This window comes from Nanorana parkeri, unplaced genomic scaffold, assembly GCF_000935625.1.
Source record: "Nanorana parkeri isolate BGI_ZX_2015 unplaced genomic scaffold, ASM93562v1 scaffold368, whole genome shotgun sequence".
Classification (NCBI taxonomy): domain Eukaryota; kingdom Metazoa; phylum Chordata; class Amphibia; order Anura; family Dicroglossidae; genus Nanorana; species Nanorana parkeri.
In genome coordinates, this window is record NW_017306636.1 from 61293 (window position 1) to 83112 (window position 21820).

Sequence of the window (21820 nt, forward strand, 5' to 3'; positions counted from 1 at the left end):
TCAGACCCTTTACTCAGTACTTGTTGAAGCACCTTTGGCAGCAATTACAGCCTCAAATCTTTTTGGGTATGACGCAACAAGCTTTGTACACCTGGATTGGGGTATTTTCTGCCATTGCAAATCCTCTCAAGCTCAGTCAGGTTGGATGGGCACTGTTGGTGGACAGCTGTTCTCAGGTCTCTCCAGAGATTTTCAATAGGTTTCAAGTCAAGGCTCTGGCTGGGCTACTCTAGGACATCCACAGAGTTGTCCCTAAGCCACTCATGTGTTGTCTTGGATGTGTGATTAGGATTGTTGTCATGTTGTAAGGTGAACCATCGGCCCAGTCTGAGGCCCTGAGCTCTAGAACAGGTTTTCATTGGGGATATCTCTGTACTTTACTCCATTCAGCTTTCCTTCAACCCTGACCAGTCTCCCAGTCCCTGCTGCTGAAAAACACCTACACAGCATGATGCTGCCACCACCATGCTTCACTGTTGGGATGATACTGGGCAGGTGATGAGCAGTGCCTGATTTCCTCCAGACATAACATTTAAAAGTGAGGCCAAACAGTTAAATCTTGGTTTCATCAGACCAGAGAATCTTGTTCCTCACAGTCTGAGAGTCCTTCAGGTGCTTTTTTGCAAACCACAAGTGGGCTTTCATGTGTTTTGCACTGAGGAGAGACTCTGCCATAAAGGCCAGATCGGTGGAGGGCTGCAGTGATGGTTGTCCTTCAGGAACTTTGTCCCGTCTCCACACAGGATCTCTGAAGCTCAGTCAGAGTGACCATTGGGTTCTTGGTCACTTCTCTTATTAAGGCCGTTCTCCCCCAATTGATCAGTTTGCCCAGGCGACCAGCTCTTGGAAGAGTCCTGGTTGTGCCAAACTTCTTCCATTTGAGAACTATGGAGGCCACTGTGCTCTTGGGAACCTTCACTGCAGCAGACATTTTATTGTAGCTTTCCTCAAATTTGTGCCTTGCAATAATCCTGCCTCTGAGCTCTGCAGGCAGTTCCTCATGCCTTTTGCTCTGATTCATTGTCACCTGTGAGGCCTTCTATAGAGAGGTGTGCGCCTTTGCGAATCATGTCCAATCAATGTAATTTAAAACAGGGGGACTCCAATCAAGGTGTAGAAACATCTCAGCAACGATCAAGACAAATGGGTGGCACCGGAGATAAATTTCAAGTGTTATTGCAAAGGGTCTGAATACTTATGTCAATGTAAAATTACAGTTTTTACTTTTTCATACATTTGCAAACATTTCTAAAATTCTGTTTTCACTTTGTCATTATGGGGTACTAATTAATGAGAACAAAAAAATAATTTAAACAACTGTAGTATCAGGCAGCAACATAACAAAATTGAAAAAAGTGAAGGGGTCTGAATACTTTCTGAATGCACTCTATATATACAGTAAACTCTCAGTTATCCGGTATTCAACTGACCAGAACTCTCATCTAACCAGAAATACAAAATCCCCTGTGTACTCACTGTTCTTCTGATCAGCGGCATGTATTATCCTCGAAACGATTGTGTGTCTATTTGTCTTCATTTGCTTTTGATTACTGCATTTCAATATTATTATGAAGTCAATACAGAATATGTTATGGTATGGTATAGTATGACATTAGTTAGACCTATTTTTAATTCTCAAGCACCCAGAATCTACATTTGCCCGAAATCTATAAATCCCTGTGGATGCCGGATAACAGGGATTTTACTGTATGTATTATAGTATAAAATAGTAGAAATCTTTTCATGTACAGCAATTATGTGAGGAGGCTCCTACTTAACTCCACTAAGGGCATAATTATGATTGGATGGTTGTGCTACAATACCAGCTCTCACCAGAAGGTGGCACAAAAACAAATCTGAAATGGGAAAGAAGAAAGCTCCCATGTAGCTACAAAGATTTCCAAATATGTGAGGGATTTTTGTTAGATTGGAAATTGACTTTAAAGTGTATACCCAGCAAAACTCTTTTCTTCATTTTGGACATTTTCGACGAGGTTTACTCTCACTTCCTGTCCTTTTTAAATTTAACAGTCAGAAGGTAAGGTGAAATCTCCATTAGCAATGCAGACAGAAATACAAATGCTTTTCCTTAGTAGAGTAGGTAAGTCTAAAACCCATGTCAGGTTTTTATATCTGTCTGTGCCCCTGTTGCAGATTTCCCCCTTTACTTCCTGTCAAATAAAACTATTGTCAGCAGGGCAGGAAGTGCTGGTAAATCTAATGGAGCAGTAAAAACCGGACAGGAGTTCTAATACTACCTTACTCTACTGGAAGCAAAAAAAACAGTTTTCACTTGACATACACCACCCTCAGGATAAAGGGGACCCTGTGCGTCCCCAAAAACACTTGTCTGAGTGACATCTATCAATAAAATGGATTTGCACTGATATTCAAGATGTATCCTGGTATCCTGGTGTGCTGGTGACATCTATGTTAAGTTCTGCAAACACAAAGACACAGCAAATCAAGCTACTTTCCTCAACCCTGGCCCCCTCTCCTCCATCTTCCTTTATCCAAGCTAGTAGTTGCTGGAGTCTGTTCTGTCCCATGTGATCTTGTACTGGGCAGGAAGTTCAGGGAAGCTGAGCTAAGAGACTTGAAATCAGCTGTTCAGAAACATATGGCCTTATGTCTATTTCTTTTTCTTTATTCTGCTCTGATCTTTATACCGTATTTTTCGCTCCATAAGACGCACTTTTTTCCCCCCAAAAGGAGGGGGAAAAAGTGCCTGCGTCTTATGGAGCGAATCCCGACGCCCGAGACATGCAGTTTCGGGCGCCGGGCGAGTAGTAGGAGCCACTGCTCGTTTAATACGAGTGATCTAATGAGATCACTCGTATTAAAACCGAGCAGCGGCGACGATCGAGATTACCATAGAGTAGACGAAGAACAGACGTTCTTCGCCTGCTCTGTGTCATCACTGAGACCGTGGCGCTGTAATCACAGCGCCACCTGTCTCAGCGGTCACTAACTGCAGCTTCTGTCACAGCTTCTGTCATAGAAGCTGTCACAGAAGCTACAGTCTCGAGTGCTCCATAAGGCGCGCCGGACCTCCCTGCGTCCTATGGTCCGCTGCGTCTTATGGACCGCAAAATACTGTATATAATAACACTACCAGATGCCTAGGCATTCAGCTGAACCACTGGCTGAAACAACACTGGAATTCCAGATCAACAATTTCTTCCATATCAGTATGCTTTTATGGGCTTCTGCTAACTTTTATTTAGCAGGGTGAGCAGGCTAACAGGTGACTGGTCAGTTTTAATGGTAAGAAAAACAAAATCTCAGTAGTTACTTATTTTGTGTTTTGTTTTTTTTCCATATGAATGTTTTTTCAAAATTGTTAAAAAAAATATTTTTTTTGCAGGCTCTCAGCTTTTGTGTTTAGATGCTTCCTTCAGGCTCAACCATTTATATATATCAATCCTGATGTTTTGAATCAAACAGTGGAATGGCTGGTTCAGTACCAGGATATAAACACGGGTATATTCTCTGAGCCTGGGCATGTTATTCATTATGAACTTCAGGGTGGGCTGAATGGTCCAGTCACGCTCACTGCTTATATTCTGACCGCACTGTTAGAAGATAGCTATTACAGTGTGAGTATGAAATAAAGTATTTTTTTATTTATGAACATAAATAAATATGAACCACCCAATTATATCTTAGCACTGCATCCCCAAAGGAGGAGGATCACAAAGAGTGAATCATGCTAAATCTAATATAGTATTTTTCAGGTGCTAAAATGATGTACTTACAGTCAGGGGGTTATTCACAAAGGAGCAGACGGATCCAGCCGTAGCTTGGGCGGAGCTAGCTGTCACTGCTAGCTCCACCCAATTGTTTTTTTTCTTTTTTAAAATATCTTTATTTCTTTATTAATTTCACTATTTATTTACATTTTTAAAATAGTTGTTTAACTTTTTTTTTTTCTTCTACTATTTTCTATTCTGCTTAGTACCATGGAGGTACTGGCTCAGCCAATCAAGATGTTGGATCGGTTGAATCGAAGTCCTTCTGCACTTTGGCGTGTGTGTGTCTGTATATACTTAGCTCTAGTAGTTCCAATATCCTAGTATATTTAGTCAACTAAGAAACTCATCTAAAAGTTTCTTGAATTTATCTATGTCTATGCTATCAGCGGATACTACTGACTGTGGAAGGGAATTCAACATTTTTTACTACTCACACAGTAAAAAAAAAAACCCTTGCACAGTATAAATTTAAACTGCCTCTCTTCTAACCTTATGTTGTGTCCTCATGACATCAATGGAGATGTCGGTGTAAACATCTTATTCCGGATTCATGATTTTGAAACTTGCCATTAGGTCCCCTCTTAAAGAAGAACTCCAGGAACTTTTTTTATTAACCCTTGCAGTGGGGTACCCCTGCACTGAAGGGTTAAGTGCTCGTTTGTTTCTAGCTGCTAAAATAACAAAGATATACTCACCAAAAGCTCTGAGCTGGCCAGCTGTCATGGCGCTCCCTTCAGCCTGTCCTCTCCGCAGCAGCACATTGAAATGTTCCTCAGCATCCTCACGTCTATGCACAGTGCATAGACATGATGATTTACCAGAACTTAGATTGCTGCAGAGGAGGGGCAGAATAATTCCAGGGACAGGGACTTGGAGCTTTGGGTATGTAGATCTTTATTTTTTTTAACCTAGACACAAACGAGCATTTAACCCTTGCAGTGTGGGGGTAGCCCCATTACAAGGGTTAAAAAAAAATCCTGGAGTTCTGCTTTAAGCACGTCTTTTCTAAGGAGAGCAAGTTTAATTTCTAGAGGCGATCTTCGTAACTCAGGCCTTCCACCCCCTTTATTCATTTTGTAGCCATTCTCTGAATTGTCTTATTTCGTCTTTCCTGAGGGTTGCAGAAACGAATTGCCACCAACACACCAACGTGAATACGTGCACATCCATCTTTATTGATGAGTAAACGTCATGTCACAAAGATAGCAAAGTTTCAGGGCTGCTTAGGGTCATCAAGCTCAATAATAATAATAATTTCCTTACGGCTGGTGACCAAAACTTAACCACATAGTCAAGATGAGGCCAAACCAGTGATTTATATAGTGGTAACATTATGTTTTTATCCCTTGCCAAAATTCCTATTTTAATGCAGGATAGTATTCATTTTGCTTTGCTGGCTGCTGTTTGGCATTGCATGCTATTGCTGAATCTGTGATCTATGAAGACGCCCCAGGTCTTTGTCCATGTCCTACCTCCCCAATGGAGCGCCCCCTAGGTAGTAGTTTGCATGCACGTTCTTTGCTCCCATGTGCATAATTTTGCATTTTTCAAGATTAAATCGCATTTGCTATCTTGCAGCCCATGTCTCAATTGTATCTAGGTTCTGTTGAAGTGAATTTAACAGGGTTATTCACAAAAGGGTGAAGAGTTTGGAGAAGGCAGGCGAAGTGAACAATCTAGGACAACATAGCTAATTTGGAACATTTCTCCAATTCAACTCAGTTTCCAGTTCAGCTGTGTTGTCCTAGATTGTTACCTTCTCCTGCCTTCTCCAAACTCTTTACCCTTTTGTGAATAACCCTGTATGTCTTTTTGAGAATTTAGTGCCCTACACAGTTTAGTATCATCTGCAAACATAGATATTGAACTATTTATTCCAATCTCTATGTTGTTGATGAATAAGATAAACAGGATCTGTCCCAAGACTAAACTCTGGTGTACCCCACTCACAACTTTTGCCCAATTAGAAAATTAACCATTTATTACTACCCTCTGGCCTGTTCCTTCAGCCAGGTTTACACACATGTACATACAGTTATATCCAAACCGATAGACCTTAGTTTGTGAGTTAAATGTTTGCGTGGTTTTGTATCAAATGCTTTAGCAAAGTCAAGAGTTAGTTTGCATAATTATGGTTAGTTTAATAATAAAATATATAAGCGTATCTATTTTATTATTATACTTGTGTTGTATACATCTGTATTGAATGTATTATTTTATTTTTGTATCATAATTTTTTTATTCCTAAACTAACATTAAAATTAAGCACATTATTGAACATTAATGTAAGTACATCATTGTAGGGCTTGAAAATTCCCATATTTTATTTACTATAGTATATTACTTTTTTATTCACAAACTCATGAACAGATTATACCACATTAAAACACTAAATTTACCAGGTTGCGTACGTATAAATATCTCAAACAAAATCAATTTATTGATAATTAATATGACAGCTCCACCCTGTGTACTAACAGTTACCTATTTTCTATGAGAACATATAACTCACAAAGTTACTTTCATACTAGTCTGCTAGCAGATCAAAGGGCTGTGGCAGTTTAAATATTGCTCACCATTGCTCCAGTTCTAGAGGAGAAATGCAATACAATAGTAATACTACTGCAATAATAGTAAAAGCTTTGGTTATGTCATTTTTTGGTTAACAAAGGCAAATAAAAGTACTTGATTTCTAAATGGTTTTTATACTCATGTCCTATACCCTTATACAGTAAATGCAATAAGGTAAAAAAAAATAACAGTACTGTATACATGGTACCATTTGATTTAACAGATTATTGACACAATTATTAGGAAGAGTTCCTCATTTTATTAATGTTAAAATATTTGAACTATGCATTTTTTTAGCATCGTTATGAGTCCAGAATTCAAAAAGCTGTTCAATATCTTGAGAAAAAGTTTGATGAAGGGATTTCCAGCAACTATTCCTTGTCAGTTGTTGCATATGCATTAACGCTGGCTAAGAGCCCCAAAGCAAAGGCTGCCTTGGATCAGCTCACCTCAAGAGCTACTATTACAGGTAAGTACACTGGTAGAGGTATTAGCTTTACACAAGCAATCAAAACTGTAAATAAGGAAATATCTTCTTTAACCTCCCTGGCGGTAATCCCGAGTCTGGCTCGGGGCTGCACAGAAAAGTGACACTCAGCTTGTCCCTGCGAGCCCGCGGCGTCCTCTGCTGTACGCGGCTCAATAGCGGCTCTGCTGCTGTTAAAAAAAAAAATTTACAAATTTAAAAAATCCCCCGGGCGCTCTGGGAGCCTCCCGCTCCTGGCCGCCAAGAAGAGAAACCCCGCTGTGTCTTTTACAAAAACCTTAAAAACAGATTCTAACCTATGTGTGTTTATTTACAAGGTACTTGATATGAGCTCAGAGTAATAACCAAATCTTATAATAATTTGGGTAATACTTTGAAAAAAGAAGGTTGGAGACATTCAAGCAATCTGAATGCCAAACCACTTACATAGGCTGAGGAACTATGTGGACTCTCTACTCACATTTACAGGAATAAACAAACCTGTTTATTTATGCAGGATCATCCAAGTACTGGTCTTCACCTTCTGAAAACACCTTCTATTACTGGATTCCAAGGACAACAGATATCGAGACAGCAGCTTATGCTTTGCTTTCCTATTATCACCAGAATAGATTTGAAGATGGAATCTTTGTCATGAAATGGCTGGGCCAGCAAAGAAACCACCTTGGTGGTTTTATATCTACACAAGTAAGTCATGTTTTCCAGGAATATTTGTAGAACCTTTGCCTTGTTCTTAAAGCATGCCTGTTTGCAATTTAAAGACAGTGTCCATACTCTGCCTATGTAGTAACAATGGCTTGTGTTGGAATGATGAGTGAAAAGCAAACATATGCTCAGTTCACTCCTGACATTAAATCTACTTCATTAAATCTGCAAATCCATCACTATTTAAAACTGACAGATTTCTAGTGTTTTCTATTTCTGAATTAATAAAAAGAACATGTTGTCCTTTCTAAAGATGTGAGTCAAGTAAAGTGGGTATGCAGACTGATATCTGAAGGAATGAATGGCCTCAAATATGTGCGGCCCTGCAATGTTTATAACAGCCTATATATCTTTTGACACCACATAGGTGCTTCAAGAGAATGGTGCCTAAAAACAATGCAAACATGCTCTTAAATTACAAGCACAATGATATTCTTGATCAGTGGCCCAGGCAGTGGTGTAGGAACGTGGAAGAGTTTATGCACCATATACCTTCTTTCACTTATGTGGATAAAGGATTATTTTATTTGATCATGCATTTAAAAAAGGCAAAGAAAGAAAAAGAACAATAAACCTGTGTAAAATATACTTCTATAAGTGATGAGCTAGCATCTAATATCTCTCTTTTTTTAAGGACACAATTATGGCTTTACAGGCTCTGTCCAAATGTATGCCTTTTGCCCCATCTAATGAAACATCACTCACTCTGTCTGTTACTGGACTAAAAGCGAGGAAGCCAAAAGTATTTGAGGTCAACAGTGAAAACCTCATGTTGTTACAAAGCGAGCAGGTAAATTATCCTGTGTAGTAATGGTACAATTGCAAGACACACATTTCTAATCATGAATTTTTTTATGTTAGATTGAAGTTTCCCAACCACTTTCTATCAATGTTACCGCCGTTGGAAGAGGACTGGCTGTTGTACAGGTACTTCATTAAACAAAGCTATTACATGCACAGTCTGTATATGTAAAAATAAGCAATCAGTCCAAACAAACAGTAGAAAGCCTTAGTTCATCTCACTGCCTTATGTTTGGTGTTGATGAGTACTCATCCTTTTTACTTGAAGTATGTACTTTAGTCTCCATCGGCTGAGGTGTATTTGAACTGCAGTAAGTAAACACAGCAAAACAAAAAAGTACCAGGAAAAGTACCTATGAATCCAAACTCTAAATGCAGGGCCAAATTAATAACTCAGAACACCTGGTGCCTTCCACTGCATCCATCAGTACACACCACACTAAAAGCCCTGTCTCTGTTGTGACCCCAACCCATCAAATGATTTCTTAACATTGTGTAAATCGTATTTATTACAGGTGTGATGCAGCACTTTGCATTACCATTCATTCACATCAGTCCCTGCCCTCAGTCTAAGGTCCCTCATAGTCACATACACACTAGGGACAATTTAGACAGGAGCCAATTAACCAGCCACCGTGCCTCAGGGACGTAGGAGAAAACCAGAGTACCTGGTACACACCCACACAATCACAGGGAGAACAAACTCCTGGCCGAGACTCAAACCAAGAACCCCAGTGGTGCACAACAGAAATACTAACCATGGGAGGGATGCTTCTTTTATAGTTCCAGTTGGTCATTGCAGCATCTGAGGTCTAAGAAGGGAGGTATTTTTGTTAAAAACCCACAGACATTTCCAATGTTTTACTCAGGTGTACACATTTGCTGTTCCTCTTGTGCCCACGTTTGGTGGAGTAGATGGTCCTTATAAACTGCACCCCATCGGTAGTGGGTGCCTGTTGTCACGTGTTTAGCTTTCCTGTTGGAAAATACAACCCTACAAAATGAATTTCATATTATCTGCAATTTGGAAATTCAACATTGAGAGTTCTTATATTTACTGTTTGCAGCACTAGTTTTTGATGACTAGTTTTTGTCATTTCTTTAATCAGAATATATACAAAATGCCTTAAACCTATCCAGGGTTTGACATATAAATCATCTGAAAAAGGTGTGGATTAAAGTATACTATTTTAATCAATTTCCTTAAAGCAACTCTGTGGTTTGTCAATGCAGTTCTGGTAACAGATTTTTTTCAGCTAAGCAGTAAACATTTAAATAGGAGCTTAAATGATTCATGGCTAAAAATATTATACATCATTACATAATATTTTATATGTACCTGCCTAAAAGAATAAAATGCATACATTAATTTTAAAAAACATTCAAAATTAAAACCCAAAATATTTACTGTAATGTAATAATCTAATTAAACTGACATGTTCTATATTCATTTTATATTGCAGCTCAATTTAATATATAACCTGAAAACAACCTCCAGGCAGAGGAGTGCTTCTATTTCAGAAGCTTTCTCATTAGACGTATCAGTGGAAGAAGACACAAAAAGTACTGATCGTCTTTCTGCACAAATATGCACAAGGTATGCTGTTTAGACATTCTCAAAATGCAGGATTGCAGTATTTTTTTCCCTTTTATCTTTAACTACATTCAAAATCAGTTATGCTTGTACATATGGTTATATAACAGTAATTGTAGTGTTATCAATATGTGCAGTTTTAAGAATCAAACACACAAATTTGTCCTTTTAGATAATTCTTGAGAAAGGAAAATAAGTTAGTAGTGTTGATGCTAATAGAAAAAGAAAATCATAATTACTGTGTAATTTCTGCATAAAATGAAAGAGGGAATCTAACTGGCTACTTAAAGCAGTTAAACAAAGCTATTAACACGTGTAACCCCTTCCACCCTGAGTGAATTGGCTACTTAAATTTAGTGTTGCTAGTGTTGGTTATGTGTTTAGATGAAGCACTGAGATCTCAAGGAATGCTGAATTAAGTTTTACTTGCTTAGGAGAACATTACATCAGAAAACAGCATTATATAGCATACAGAGAGAACTTCCTGTATATATCATAGATAGGCATGAACATAAAGACTAGCATAGACTGGCATTGCACTACAGCGCCATCTACAGATCAAAAGACATAATATATGCTGTTGTCTTTCCAACACCCCTTCTCTACAGCATATGTGTTAGTACTGTATATGACATTTGGCTTCTCTCAAAGGAAACTGTGACGATCCTTTGGCAATGGCTTGGTGAGTACATCCACAGTAATTTCTTCTGATGAGCAATATTGCATGCCGATAATAGCTTGCTTTCGTGAATCCCTTAGCGGATGATACTTCACGTCGATGTGCTTGGTTCTAGGGTAAACCCTTTCTGATTGTGTCAGCTTTACACATCCCTGGTTGTCTCCAAAGATTGGGATGGGGTTTGACATGTCTATAACCATGTCCATTAAAAGCTGGTGAATCTATATTGCTTCTTGACAAGCATGTGCTGCTGCTATGTATTCAGCTTCAGTTGAGGAAAGTGCAACAGATGTTTGCTTTCGGCTGAACCAACTTATGGTTCCTTTGCCGTATTGGAAGATGTAACCACATGTGGATTTGCAGTCTGTCCAGTCTCTGGCTCAATCAGCATGTGCTTATCCAACTTGTTTTGGATTTGACACTGCTGACAGTCATAGCTTCATCCAAATTGTTACTTTTAAGTATTGTATTACCCTCTTTACTGTATTCCAGTTACGCTGACAGGGTGCTGCAACTTTTCTAGTGAGTATGCCCACTGCTGTCGCTATGCCTGGTCTTGACACAGTGGCAATGTATAGTAGCTTTCCAATTGCTTTGCGGTACATGTCATTGTTGGGTAGCGAGTTTTCTGCTTCATTGCTCTTTTGGGAGCCTGGTTACTTCCTTTTCACTTTGCATGTTTGTATTGTTCCAAAATGTCTGCAATTTTCTGACTTTGGTTGAGAAGATAGCTTCCATCTTCTTCTCTCTCTATTTGGATTCCCAGATACTGAATGATGTTTCCTAGCTCAGTCACTTTCTTTGATTTCAAAGTTTTGTTTTAGTTTGTGAACTACTGTATATCACTATAGTCCCCTTCTTGTTCAAAACAGGTTATAATGTCATCAACATAAATTAGGATGTATATCCATCTGTCTTCTTTATTCCTGGAATATAGGCAGGGATCTGCTTTGCATCTTGTGAATCCCTCTTTCATGAGTATTTCATTCACTTTCTCATTCCACATTCTTGCAGATTGCTCGAGCCCGTAGATGCTCTTTTGAAGCTTACACACACGGTTGTGTCCTTGCTCAAACCCTGGTGGTTGCTCCATGTAGAGATCTTCCTTAATGTCTCCATATAGGAAAGCAGTTTTAACATCTAGGTGTCTCACTTGCATACCCTTCCCGGCTGCGATGCTAAGGAGTGTTCTGATGGTGGAATGTTTTACAATGGGAGAGAATGATTCATCGTAGTCTTCCCCGCATTTCTGGGAGTATCCCTTGGCAACTAATATGGCCTTGTAGTTGTGGATATTTCCTTCTGCAACAAGCTTCATCTTAACATTCCATTTCCTATAGTTCTGCGATTCAGGGGGACGCTCCGTGAGTGCCCAGGTTTTATTTTCTTGGAGTGATTTTATTTCTTCTTCTGCTGCCTGTCGCCATTGATGGGCTTCGTGTTTTGGTGATTTTTCTATGTCTTCCCATGATGTTGGTTCAAGTATGCTATATGTCTTAGCAGTATGTGACAGCTTGCAGGGTGGTATTCACTTTGCCGCTCGAGTGGATCTTTTAATTTCAGGTTGTTCAGCGGAATTTAACATGGAACTTGACTTATGCATTGTGAGTTCCACCTCTTGTTCTGATTCCTGTGCAGCTTCACTTTGCTCAGCTTTCTTTGCTGGTTCACTGGGCAAATTCACTTCACAGCTTACTGGGATCAATGTTTCTGGTGATGGGTCCTCATGTAAATAAACACTGCAGCTTATTGTCACTTTGTTAGTCTTTGGGTGGAGGATTCTATATCCCCTACTTTGTTCATTATAGCCCACCAGAATACCTTCTATGGCTGTGTTCTCCAATTTGTATCGCTTCTCCTTTGGAATATAGACATAAGCTTTACATCCAAACACTCTACTGTGCCCTAGGCTAGGCTTCAATCCTTGACACATTTTAAATGGGGTGCTATCAATGGCTTTTGAAGGTAGTCTGTTCTGAAGCTATGTTGCAGTCATGACTGCTCTCCCCAATACTTCTTAAGTAGGTTGGCATCTTACAGCATGCACCTAGCCATTTCTATAAGAGTGCGATTTTTCCTTTCTGCTACACCATTTTGTTCAGGAGTGTATGGTGTGGGTGTCTGGTGCACTATACCTTGTTTCTTCAGATAGGATTCCACTTCGTTCCTGATGTATTCCCCTCCGTTGTCGGCGCGTAGAATTCCTGGTTTATGTCGGAATTTGTTGCTGGACATGGCTACAAACTCTTGAAGTTTTTCTGATGTTTAGTTCTTGTGCTTCATCAGATAAGTTGGTGTTTACCTGGAATAAATAGGAATTAAAGTCAGTAAATATTTGTACCTGCCTGAAGTGGGAGTTTTCATGGGTCCGCACACTTCGCGGTGTATGTGCTCCAAGGGGTGGGTGGTCTTTCTTTGAGTGGTCTGTGGAAGTGGGGTATGTGTGGCCTTTTCTTGCATACAGCATTTGCATGTCCTGAGCATTTGGTAGGCCAGTATGGTTATATCTTCTGATGAGCCTCTCTTTATAATGTTCTTTATGGCTTTAGTGTTTCGGTGCCCTAGTCATCTGTGCTATAGGTTAAAGGTTACAAATGGATACATTTGCTGTGTGGATTATGAGTGGTTGTCTTGACTTGCTCGTCTCTGGTGATGAGTTTGTATAACTATTCATCTAGTCTTCCTTTTTCAAGGATTGGCTTATTGTTTCGAATGTACAATTATAATCTCAGAATTGAACTGTGAGACTGTAATTAGCAAGGGTTTTCACTGATAGAAGGCTTCCATCTAGGTCAGGGACATACAGTACATTTTTCATGAGGATGCTCTGCTTGTCCCCTGACAGTGTGATGCAGTTCAAGAATCCTTGACTGTTACCTTTTGCAGTAATACTTTTCCCATTTGCTAGGAAGACTTTGTCCTTTGCACTGAAATCAAGTTCTGTGAAAAAGGTCTCATCACTAGTCATGTGAGTTGTTGCGTCTGAGTCAATACACCATCCACGTGGTATACTGTTCTTTAAAGGTAGTGCCTTAGCTAGGTGCCTCTCATTTTCGCTACTTAGCTTTCCAAATTACACAGTCCTTTTTCAGGTGTCCAGTCTTTTTACAGCGAAAACATGCTCTGCTTTCTTTGTTTTGCTCAGCGCTCTTTTGCACCTTAAGGGCTTTCTCGTTTTCTTCATTGTGCATATTTTCTTTCCGTCTAGTGTTAGTTTCTGCTCAGGTCTGGTTTCTAGAGCATTAATAAGAGCACTGTATGACTCTGGAAGGCTGCATAGCAGTAATGCCACCACGTGGTTATCTTTAATTTCCTCTCCAATTGCACATAGCTATTCTATGATTTCCAGCTGGGCATTCACATGTTCACTCATTTCCTGGCCTTTTTCTAGCCTCATCCTGCATAGCATATATAGTTTACTGTTTAGGTTTGAATGCTCATGCAGTTTTTGTAATGCAGTCCATATACCGTTAGCTATATTTTCTTTTCTGATGTGTATAAGCTGGTCGTTTACACTAGCATACTTATAATTGCTTTTGCTTGCCTATTTTTCTTGTCCCATTCCTCCATGGGTCCATTAGTGGGCCTGTCTGTACTCAGTACTTGCCACAAGTCATCTTTGCTTAGCAGCATTTCAACCTTGAACTTCCATAGCTGGTAGTTGGTATTGTTGGTATTTGTCATTACAAACTTCATATCTGAACTACTTGCATATTTCAGTAGCTTGGATGTGGCTCTTGTTGACTTGCAGTGTTCAGTTTAGTGCATGGGCCTATAACCTGTTGGCTATGTGTTTAGAGGAAGCACTGAGATCTTCAAGAATGTTGAATTAAGTTTTACTTGGTTAGGATAACATTATATCAGAAACATCCTTATACAGCATACAGAGATAACTTCCTGTATGTATCAAAGCATGAAGATACAGACTAGCATAGACTAGCATTGCACTACAGCGCCATATACAGCTCAAAAGATATAATATATGCTGTTGTATTTCCAACAGCTAGCACTATAATCAGTCTGGTTGATTTGTAGTCTGGTATCATTTAATTCTAGGTATTTTGCTATTGATTGCACCTACCTGTGAGTGGGGTGTGACCCTGCCACAAAGTAAGGCAGCCAATAGGGGAACATCAGGAGTGTCTATGCCTCACCAGCTAATCACTATGCATCCCTATACCCTCTCTCCCAGTTTGGCTGTTGTATAATAAAGCATCTAAAAAAGTCCCTAAAGTGACTGGTGCCCAATTTACTGATCACATTTCCCAACCCGGGTAAGGATCCACCCCTGAGAGTGAAATGTCAGCCCTTCCTGCCTTTGGGTGTCCACCACAGGCCTTCGGGGGTCAGGGTTACACATGCTAACTAGAAGTATCTTTCTAAATGTGGTTGCTGTAATAAGTAGCCTATTGGAACTTTTTACATTTCCCCTGCACATGATTGGAAGTTTTAAAGGGTAACTATGTTCAAAAACAGAAAAGAAAATGTATTTCTATTTTGAATTTCCTTATGTTCGAAAAAAGTTCCATAAGTTCTATCCCACTCCTAATAACCATATTGATCTAGAAGTTTGTAAACGTACTTATTGAAGATGCCCATAGGATGTATCTCTTCAATGCACTGACACAATTTCACTCAACCTTGTGAATATGCACTTCCTTGGGCCATCACTCTAGAGGTGCCAATTCACCTATCAATTAACGTTCAGAACTTGTCCACGAATGGTCTTTTGAAGGATAATCGATCAGTTGATGGGGACCCAACAATTTTTTTCTGTCGTTCTGTCGATCGGTGAAATTCAGTGACTTAGTATTGCTACAAACGATTTTCGAAATTACATTGGTCTGTGCTTGATGGGCTATTTGAGCTAGAATCAAAAGAGGGTTCTTGGCAGCAACGGAAATTCACAAACGAAAATCGCAGTGCATGGCCAGCTTTACTAAGCCTGTCGTTTGAACTACAGTTCACAGTCTGAACTTCCCACGATGTAGCATTATCATTGCTTACTGGAAGCAATCATAATGGAATATGTAGTACTGAGAAACTGAGATTGCACCACATCAAGCAGCAGGGAAAGAGATGCAATGCACAATGGGAATCCAGGAAGATGATAAAAGTGATGGGCAGACAGAAGGCAGAACTCACTGCAAAACAAATAGATTATTTCAAGTGCTTTAATTGCATTATCAAAAACAACTCTAGTATGTATTCATTAGTATTATAATTGTGCTGTTATGACAGGATAGTATATGCTGTGACTTTAGAACTCTCTTAAGTGAATGCAGGACTACGTTAACATTAATCCTATTTACAAAAAAATCAACCATATTGACATCAGTCTCCTTTAAAGGTTTACTTGCACAGTATGTCATTACAATTTTTGACTGCCACTTTCTCAGTTCCTATTATCTAGTCTCCAGTGACAAAGGCACTCCTAGGCCCCCAGATTTGGCAAATACAGACAGAACCTCCAGCTATAGAAACTCCCAAAAACTCTAGGGACCTCATTCATTAAATCAACAACTTTTTTTTTTCTCCGCTTCCCATGCACTTGAATGATTGAAATAAACACAGGTTAATTTCACTTAACTTTACATGTAAGTAATTCAGAACCAGGTTCACTTTACTATAACTTTACCTTGAGAGCGCATCAGTTGATCAATTTTTTTGGAGCCCATTCAGACCTGTGTGCTGAGGTAACATGCGATAAAACACTGCTTTGTTTTGGGCTGCATTAAAAAAAAGGGCCCATCTCCATTTTTTGTGCTTAAGGTACACAGCCAACCCATTTAAAATTCAAAATTTTACATATTTTTGTAACGCATGATCTGCAGTACAGTGCTATTTATTCAAAATGGACACCCAGCACACAAATACAGTAGTGAACACATATTTATATTGTTAAAAGAGATAGATACCAAATCAAATGGAGGTACTACTTGCATTTATAAATACATGTTGGGAATTTTTAATGACTACATAACTGTAACTTTTTATAATATATTCCTGAACTTTAAGGAAAAAAATGTATCATATGACAAGTGAAACATGCACATTTATAACACAGTATTTTTCATTCTTGTCAGCTATCTGGGAAAATGGAATCAAAGTGGCATGGCTATTCTAGAGGTTGGATTTGTAAGTGGATTCACCATGAGTCCTGAAGGAATCCCTACGAGTGAATTAATTAAGAAAGTTGAGACCGATAATGAGGGAGTTCACATTTACCTTGATTCGGTAGGTGTTCTGGTTCTGATAATGTAGTGGCACACTGTAAAGACATTACATGACTATGCTTTTGAGCAGAGGCATTTATTAGGCTGGAAAAAGGATATGCACCTTGGTCCCACTTACAGAGTAATAAGTAAGGTTAGAAAAGAGCACATATGATGCTCTAGGACCTTGGTTCTCAACTGGTGGGTCGTGACCCAAAAGTGGGTCACGACCCCGTGTTCAGTGGGTCGCCGCATGTCTTCCACTTTTCTAGGTGAGAGGCTCCTCTGCCTCCCTCTAGCGCAGCACTGTCATTTCTTGTTTCAAGCAGGCATTCAAAATATGCTGCTCGGCGCCAAGTGTCAGCTTGAGGTGGGGTAGGGCTGTGGCCACAAGAGAGTTCCATCCATACATGCATTGCTTACAGCTCCCTCGCGTGTCCTGGAGAGGTGCCTGGACTGACATCACATTCTGACTCCCAGCACCTCTACAGGGCGAGCAAGAGGGCTGTACAAGCAATTCACATATGGATAGAGCTCAGTCACAGCGCAGAAGCCCACACTGGACCCCAGGCTGAGTATCCACTCTAGTTCTCATAAGATAGGGAGACTGGGTAGACCTTGAAAAAAAATGAAAAAAACTTTGGAGTGTGTATGCGTGTGTGAGAATGTGTCTACGGTTGTGTGTGTATGTCAGTGTTTTTGAGAGCCTGTCCACTCTAGTACTGTGCGTTAATCGCATAGTACTCTGAGATTAATGCACTATACCAAGCAATCGCACCTAACATGAATTCTGGTGTGGGAGGCGTGTTGCGTTGCCATTCATTTAAATGGTACCCCAAACGTACCTCTCACCCACAGTTCGTACGCCCGAACCAGAATGTGCGGTACCCTAATGCCGTGTGTTCCATTGCAGTGCAGACATTGCAGGCTTGGGTCACGACTTAATGACTAAGGACAAATGTGGGTCCTGAGGTTACACGGGTTGACAAACACTGCTCCAGGACACAAGTTCCTAGTCTATATATCTTTCTCCTAACTGTCCTTGTAACATTTTCTGGGACTCCTGACTGTCAGTTTACCATTATTTTGGGATCCCTAAATAAAATAATTCTGAATGGAACCCTATCAAAATAACAAAATCCAGAGTACTTTGTAGACTTTGCATGGTTAGGGACTACTTTGGCCTTGGCTTTAGCTAGAGGCACTAGCAGTATTTGAGAAACAAAAGCCCCAGTTTCTTTTAGGTTACTGTTGTGGGGAAGGGAGCATCAGATGAAAAACTAGCCTGTGGGACCATGAAACTGTAATGAGATTCACGTATTGTGACTGGGCCTGGATGCAGTTGTAAATGCAGCTACCTCTGTTCTCTGAGGAGATAACATCCAGCTGGTAGGTCTTTGCAGGGTGTTCTTACTTGCTTTTTTTACATGTACTGGTCTTGGTGCTGATTAAGTGACATTTCAAAAGAATTGAAACTGTTTAATAAATGTTTGTCACATTTAATTATATAAAATAGTCTAAACATCCGAAAATAAATGTAAGGCAAACTGAGCTAATTAATTTGACGTGATTACATTTTAGGTGAGAGGAAAGGAAGTATGTGTGCCTGTCCCAATGGTACGCTCTTCAAAAGTAGCCAGTTCCCAAGATGCACTGATCAAAATATATGATTATTACAACCCAAGTAAGTACATATATTTAAAATTATATTTAAATTCAATAAAAGTTTATTTTTAAGATTGAATGATGAATACTATTGATAATAATATTTTTTTAATAAAATGACAATGTCTTTCTTGTCTTTAAAGTAGTATTACGGTCTGGGCGTTTTTCCACCTTAATGTATTCTCTGCATTAGGGTAAAAACCCAGGACCTTTTTTTTACCCCAGTCTCCCCCACACTTACCTCTCAGCTGCGCTCGTCCCCGCCGCCGGTCCTGAAGCGATCCTCCGTACCCCAAACTTCAGGGGGTACGGAGGATCGTACCCCCTGGCAGAAGGCTCCTTCTGCCATCAATCAAAGAAGGAAGGGGCGTGGCATTTCACAGGGCTGTGTGTGTCTATGGACGCACACAGCCGCTGCGGGGACGAGTGCGCACAGGTGCCTCCATTAGAACGATGGTGGCACCCGTGCAGGGGGCGGGGGAGAGAGCATGGCGGGGACAAACTATAAAACGAGGAAAGAAGTACTTTAAAAAGAAAAACAGCCTCCAGCAAAGGAGGGTCTCCTTAAAGGAGAATTTTAAAAAAATGGCTTTAATATCACTTTAACAATTGATTTCTGCAGCAAAGAAAGTTTAAAGCCCAACTCCAGGTACAAGAAAAAAAATGTACCCTTATAGTGTCCCTCCTTCCCCATTTCAAGGGTTAAATGCTCAATAAGTCTACAGGTAGAGGAATAAGGGGTAATGCTTACTTTACTCCTCGCTTCTGCAAATTTCCTCCATCTGTATGACTAGCCCCCCAATGCCTCCTCTCAAAGCACTCCCAGTTTCATGCTTACTTCCCCACATGCAACACAGGGCTAATAGCCCTGCATTTTACATAATGACGCAGAGGGACCTCCAATAGCACGGAGCATTAGGGAGAAGAGCGCTGGAGGCTGCCAGAGCATGGAATACAGTAAGTAATACAGCCTCTAGCTCTCCCCCCTAGCATTAATAAGTATTTAACCCTTGCACTGTGAGGGCTCTGTAAGGTTTTTTTCTTGTTCTTGTTCAGAGATTGGCTTTTAATACGTGGGTTACGTTAGGAACCAACAAAATACATCAGGAAGTATACAAAATATAGTTACCTGACCTACAGTGGAGACTCCTAATATAAAGAACAAGCCAATATTCAATAGGGTGATTCTGTATAGGGATAATTGAATCATGGGAAGTTTTGATTAATCATGATTTTCCTGAATTTTTGGAATCCCACACAAGTCAGGGGGGAAACAATCCTTATTTAAAAATGGTTTGATTATTTGATTATTCAGCTTTTCTGCATACTGCACTGTATAGTGAAAATAAACACTCAAACCGGGACTGAAAACATGAATGACATAAAGGATCTTTAAATATGTGCATTCTGCTTACCACAATTGGCTGCCTGGAATCACATGGGATAGTTTGCAGTCATGTTGTTCTCTACACTGTACAGTGCACACTGCCAAAAATCTCATTGCAAACAAAGTAATGTTACACCTCGCAAAACAAGGGAAGAGGTTATATTTGTATAATTGCTTGTTGTCCTTGGACTCTGTAAAAGAGCTCATGTGTTTTAAAAAGTACAATTAACCTTGACAACAATAAAACAATTCTGATGCAACGTTTCTCATGATCCTTTACATCCAGATTATGCATGTGTTCCTTGTAAACTCAGTCAGTGAGAATGATATCACTCTACATGCGGTGCTTTCTACAGATTGTAGTGCAGGGCTGATCAGAGAGGTTATGGAAGCAACTATTAACAGTCCTGGACCATTTTGTGTGCATCTCTTTAAAAAAGTAAAATGCATTTAAGCAACAGTATACCAATATCAATCACATACCAACGCAAAAGGAAAGAAAAAACAAATATAAAGAACACTAGATGAAATAAACCAAACTGCCTTGTATGTACCTTCTCTCTTTGCTTAAGCAGTTCAGTGAGCAAAATAGAGAATTCCTGCTGCAGCACAATAAAAAAGTTTGTGTCAAATTCAGTTTTGCCAAAATCCCACCACTCATCCTTATGTCACATTTTCTGAGAAAACTTAGAAAATGTATACAAGGTTTTTACACAGGGGGAAGGCCTGGTGTGGTCAAATAATGCTAATATGGAAAAAAAAGAGAGCTTGGAGCAGGCATCTTGTTTCTCCTATGTATTTTATGCTTAATATTCAACTTTGACTGAGTATGCTTAAAGTGCACTTGAACATTTAGCTTAAGCTGCTTCAACATAAAAGTTTTACAAGTCTTACAGTTTGTCCCCTTTAGAAAGAAGCCTCATCCTGAGTAAAAACCTGTCTACCGTTAACATGTTGCAGAGAAGGACGCTTGCTCTCTGTGTAGAAGCAGTGGACTCTCTGCAGAAGTCTGACACATCCCTTGCTGAGTCAGTGCTAGAGCTCTCTGATCAGCAGGGAGCAAGAGCTTTGCTGATTGGAGAGCTTATAGGTCTCTCAGCAGGAGGTTTGTTGAACATCTGCAGAGAGACAAATGCTGCCACATAGGAAAAGGGTCCTTCTCTGCAGCATTCTGGCAGGAAATAAACTTTTCTCCTCACACTGTGTCTGATAAATAACTGTAAGACTTTGCACACCTTTCTTTCTTTGATGCATCTGAAATGTATTTGGCTTATTTAAACCAAAAAGTCAGTTGGGCTTTATATGACATAATTTTTCCTTGATGTCCAGGCTCTACTATAGTGTAGGTGAGTGAATTATGAATTTTTATGCATAAGCGTGGTAATTTGCTATAATTACTAAAGCTATTACTGCATACTGTATTGCATTAATGAAAAATACATACAATTGATTAGCTTATTTTTGGATTTCCCACAAATTCGACCAGTTTGAAAAAAGTGTGACAACTGTAAAACCCTATGAAGGGTCACTGTTTCTATGTATTTAAAGGGTTTCTAAAGCCTCCGGGTTTTTTTTGCCTATATCTACTGCTATCAAGCAGTAGACATAGGCAAAAGTTTGAAAAAAAATGCTTTAACAGCGGTTTAAACTTACCTTGTTTTCGCTGCGAGCTCCCGTCCGAGAAAACGAAACTGCTCCGACGGCCGCAAAGCATCTTGGGGCGGGCGCATGCGCAGTTCGGATTCTGGGACCGGGAGACGAGCAGAGACGCAAGGTAAGTCTATGGACGCGTGCACCCGCATGCAGACACTGCTGGATCGGAAGTGCCACCGCACCGCTGGAGGGACAGATGAAAACATCAGGAAAGAAGAGGAAGATCGGATTAAGAGACATCATTTAAGGTAAGTGCTGACATTAACATTGGGGGGGAGGGAAAAAAAATATCCTTTAATGTCACTTTA

General features: G+C 39.8%; 1 protein-coding gene across 1 annotated transcript in view; it reads left to right on the forward strand.

Moving 5' to 3' along the window:
- The window catches only part of LOC108788993 (CD109 antigen-like), a 34944-nt gene extending 13939 nt beyond the window's left edge, over positions 1–21005 (forward strand). Inside the window, exons 8-18 of the mRNA XM_018558904.1 lie at positions 82–176; positions 942–999; positions 3367–3599; positions 6624–6795; positions 7310–7500; positions 8153–8308; positions 8380–8445; positions 9783–9916; positions 16679–16829; positions 18389–18491; positions 20770–21005. Of these exons, the coding sequence (XP_018414406.1) occupies positions 82–176; positions 942–999; positions 3367–3599; positions 6624–6795; positions 7310–7500; positions 8153–8308; positions 8380–8445; positions 9783–9916; positions 16679–16829; positions 18389–18491; positions 20770–21005 (1595 nt within the window). The remainder of the gene's footprint in view (positions 1–81; positions 177–941; positions 1000–3366; positions 3600–6623; positions 6796–7309; positions 7501–8152; positions 8309–8379; positions 8446–9782; positions 9917–16678; positions 16830–18388; positions 18492–20769) is intronic.
- The last annotated feature ends 815 nt before the right edge of the window (positions 21006–21820 follow it).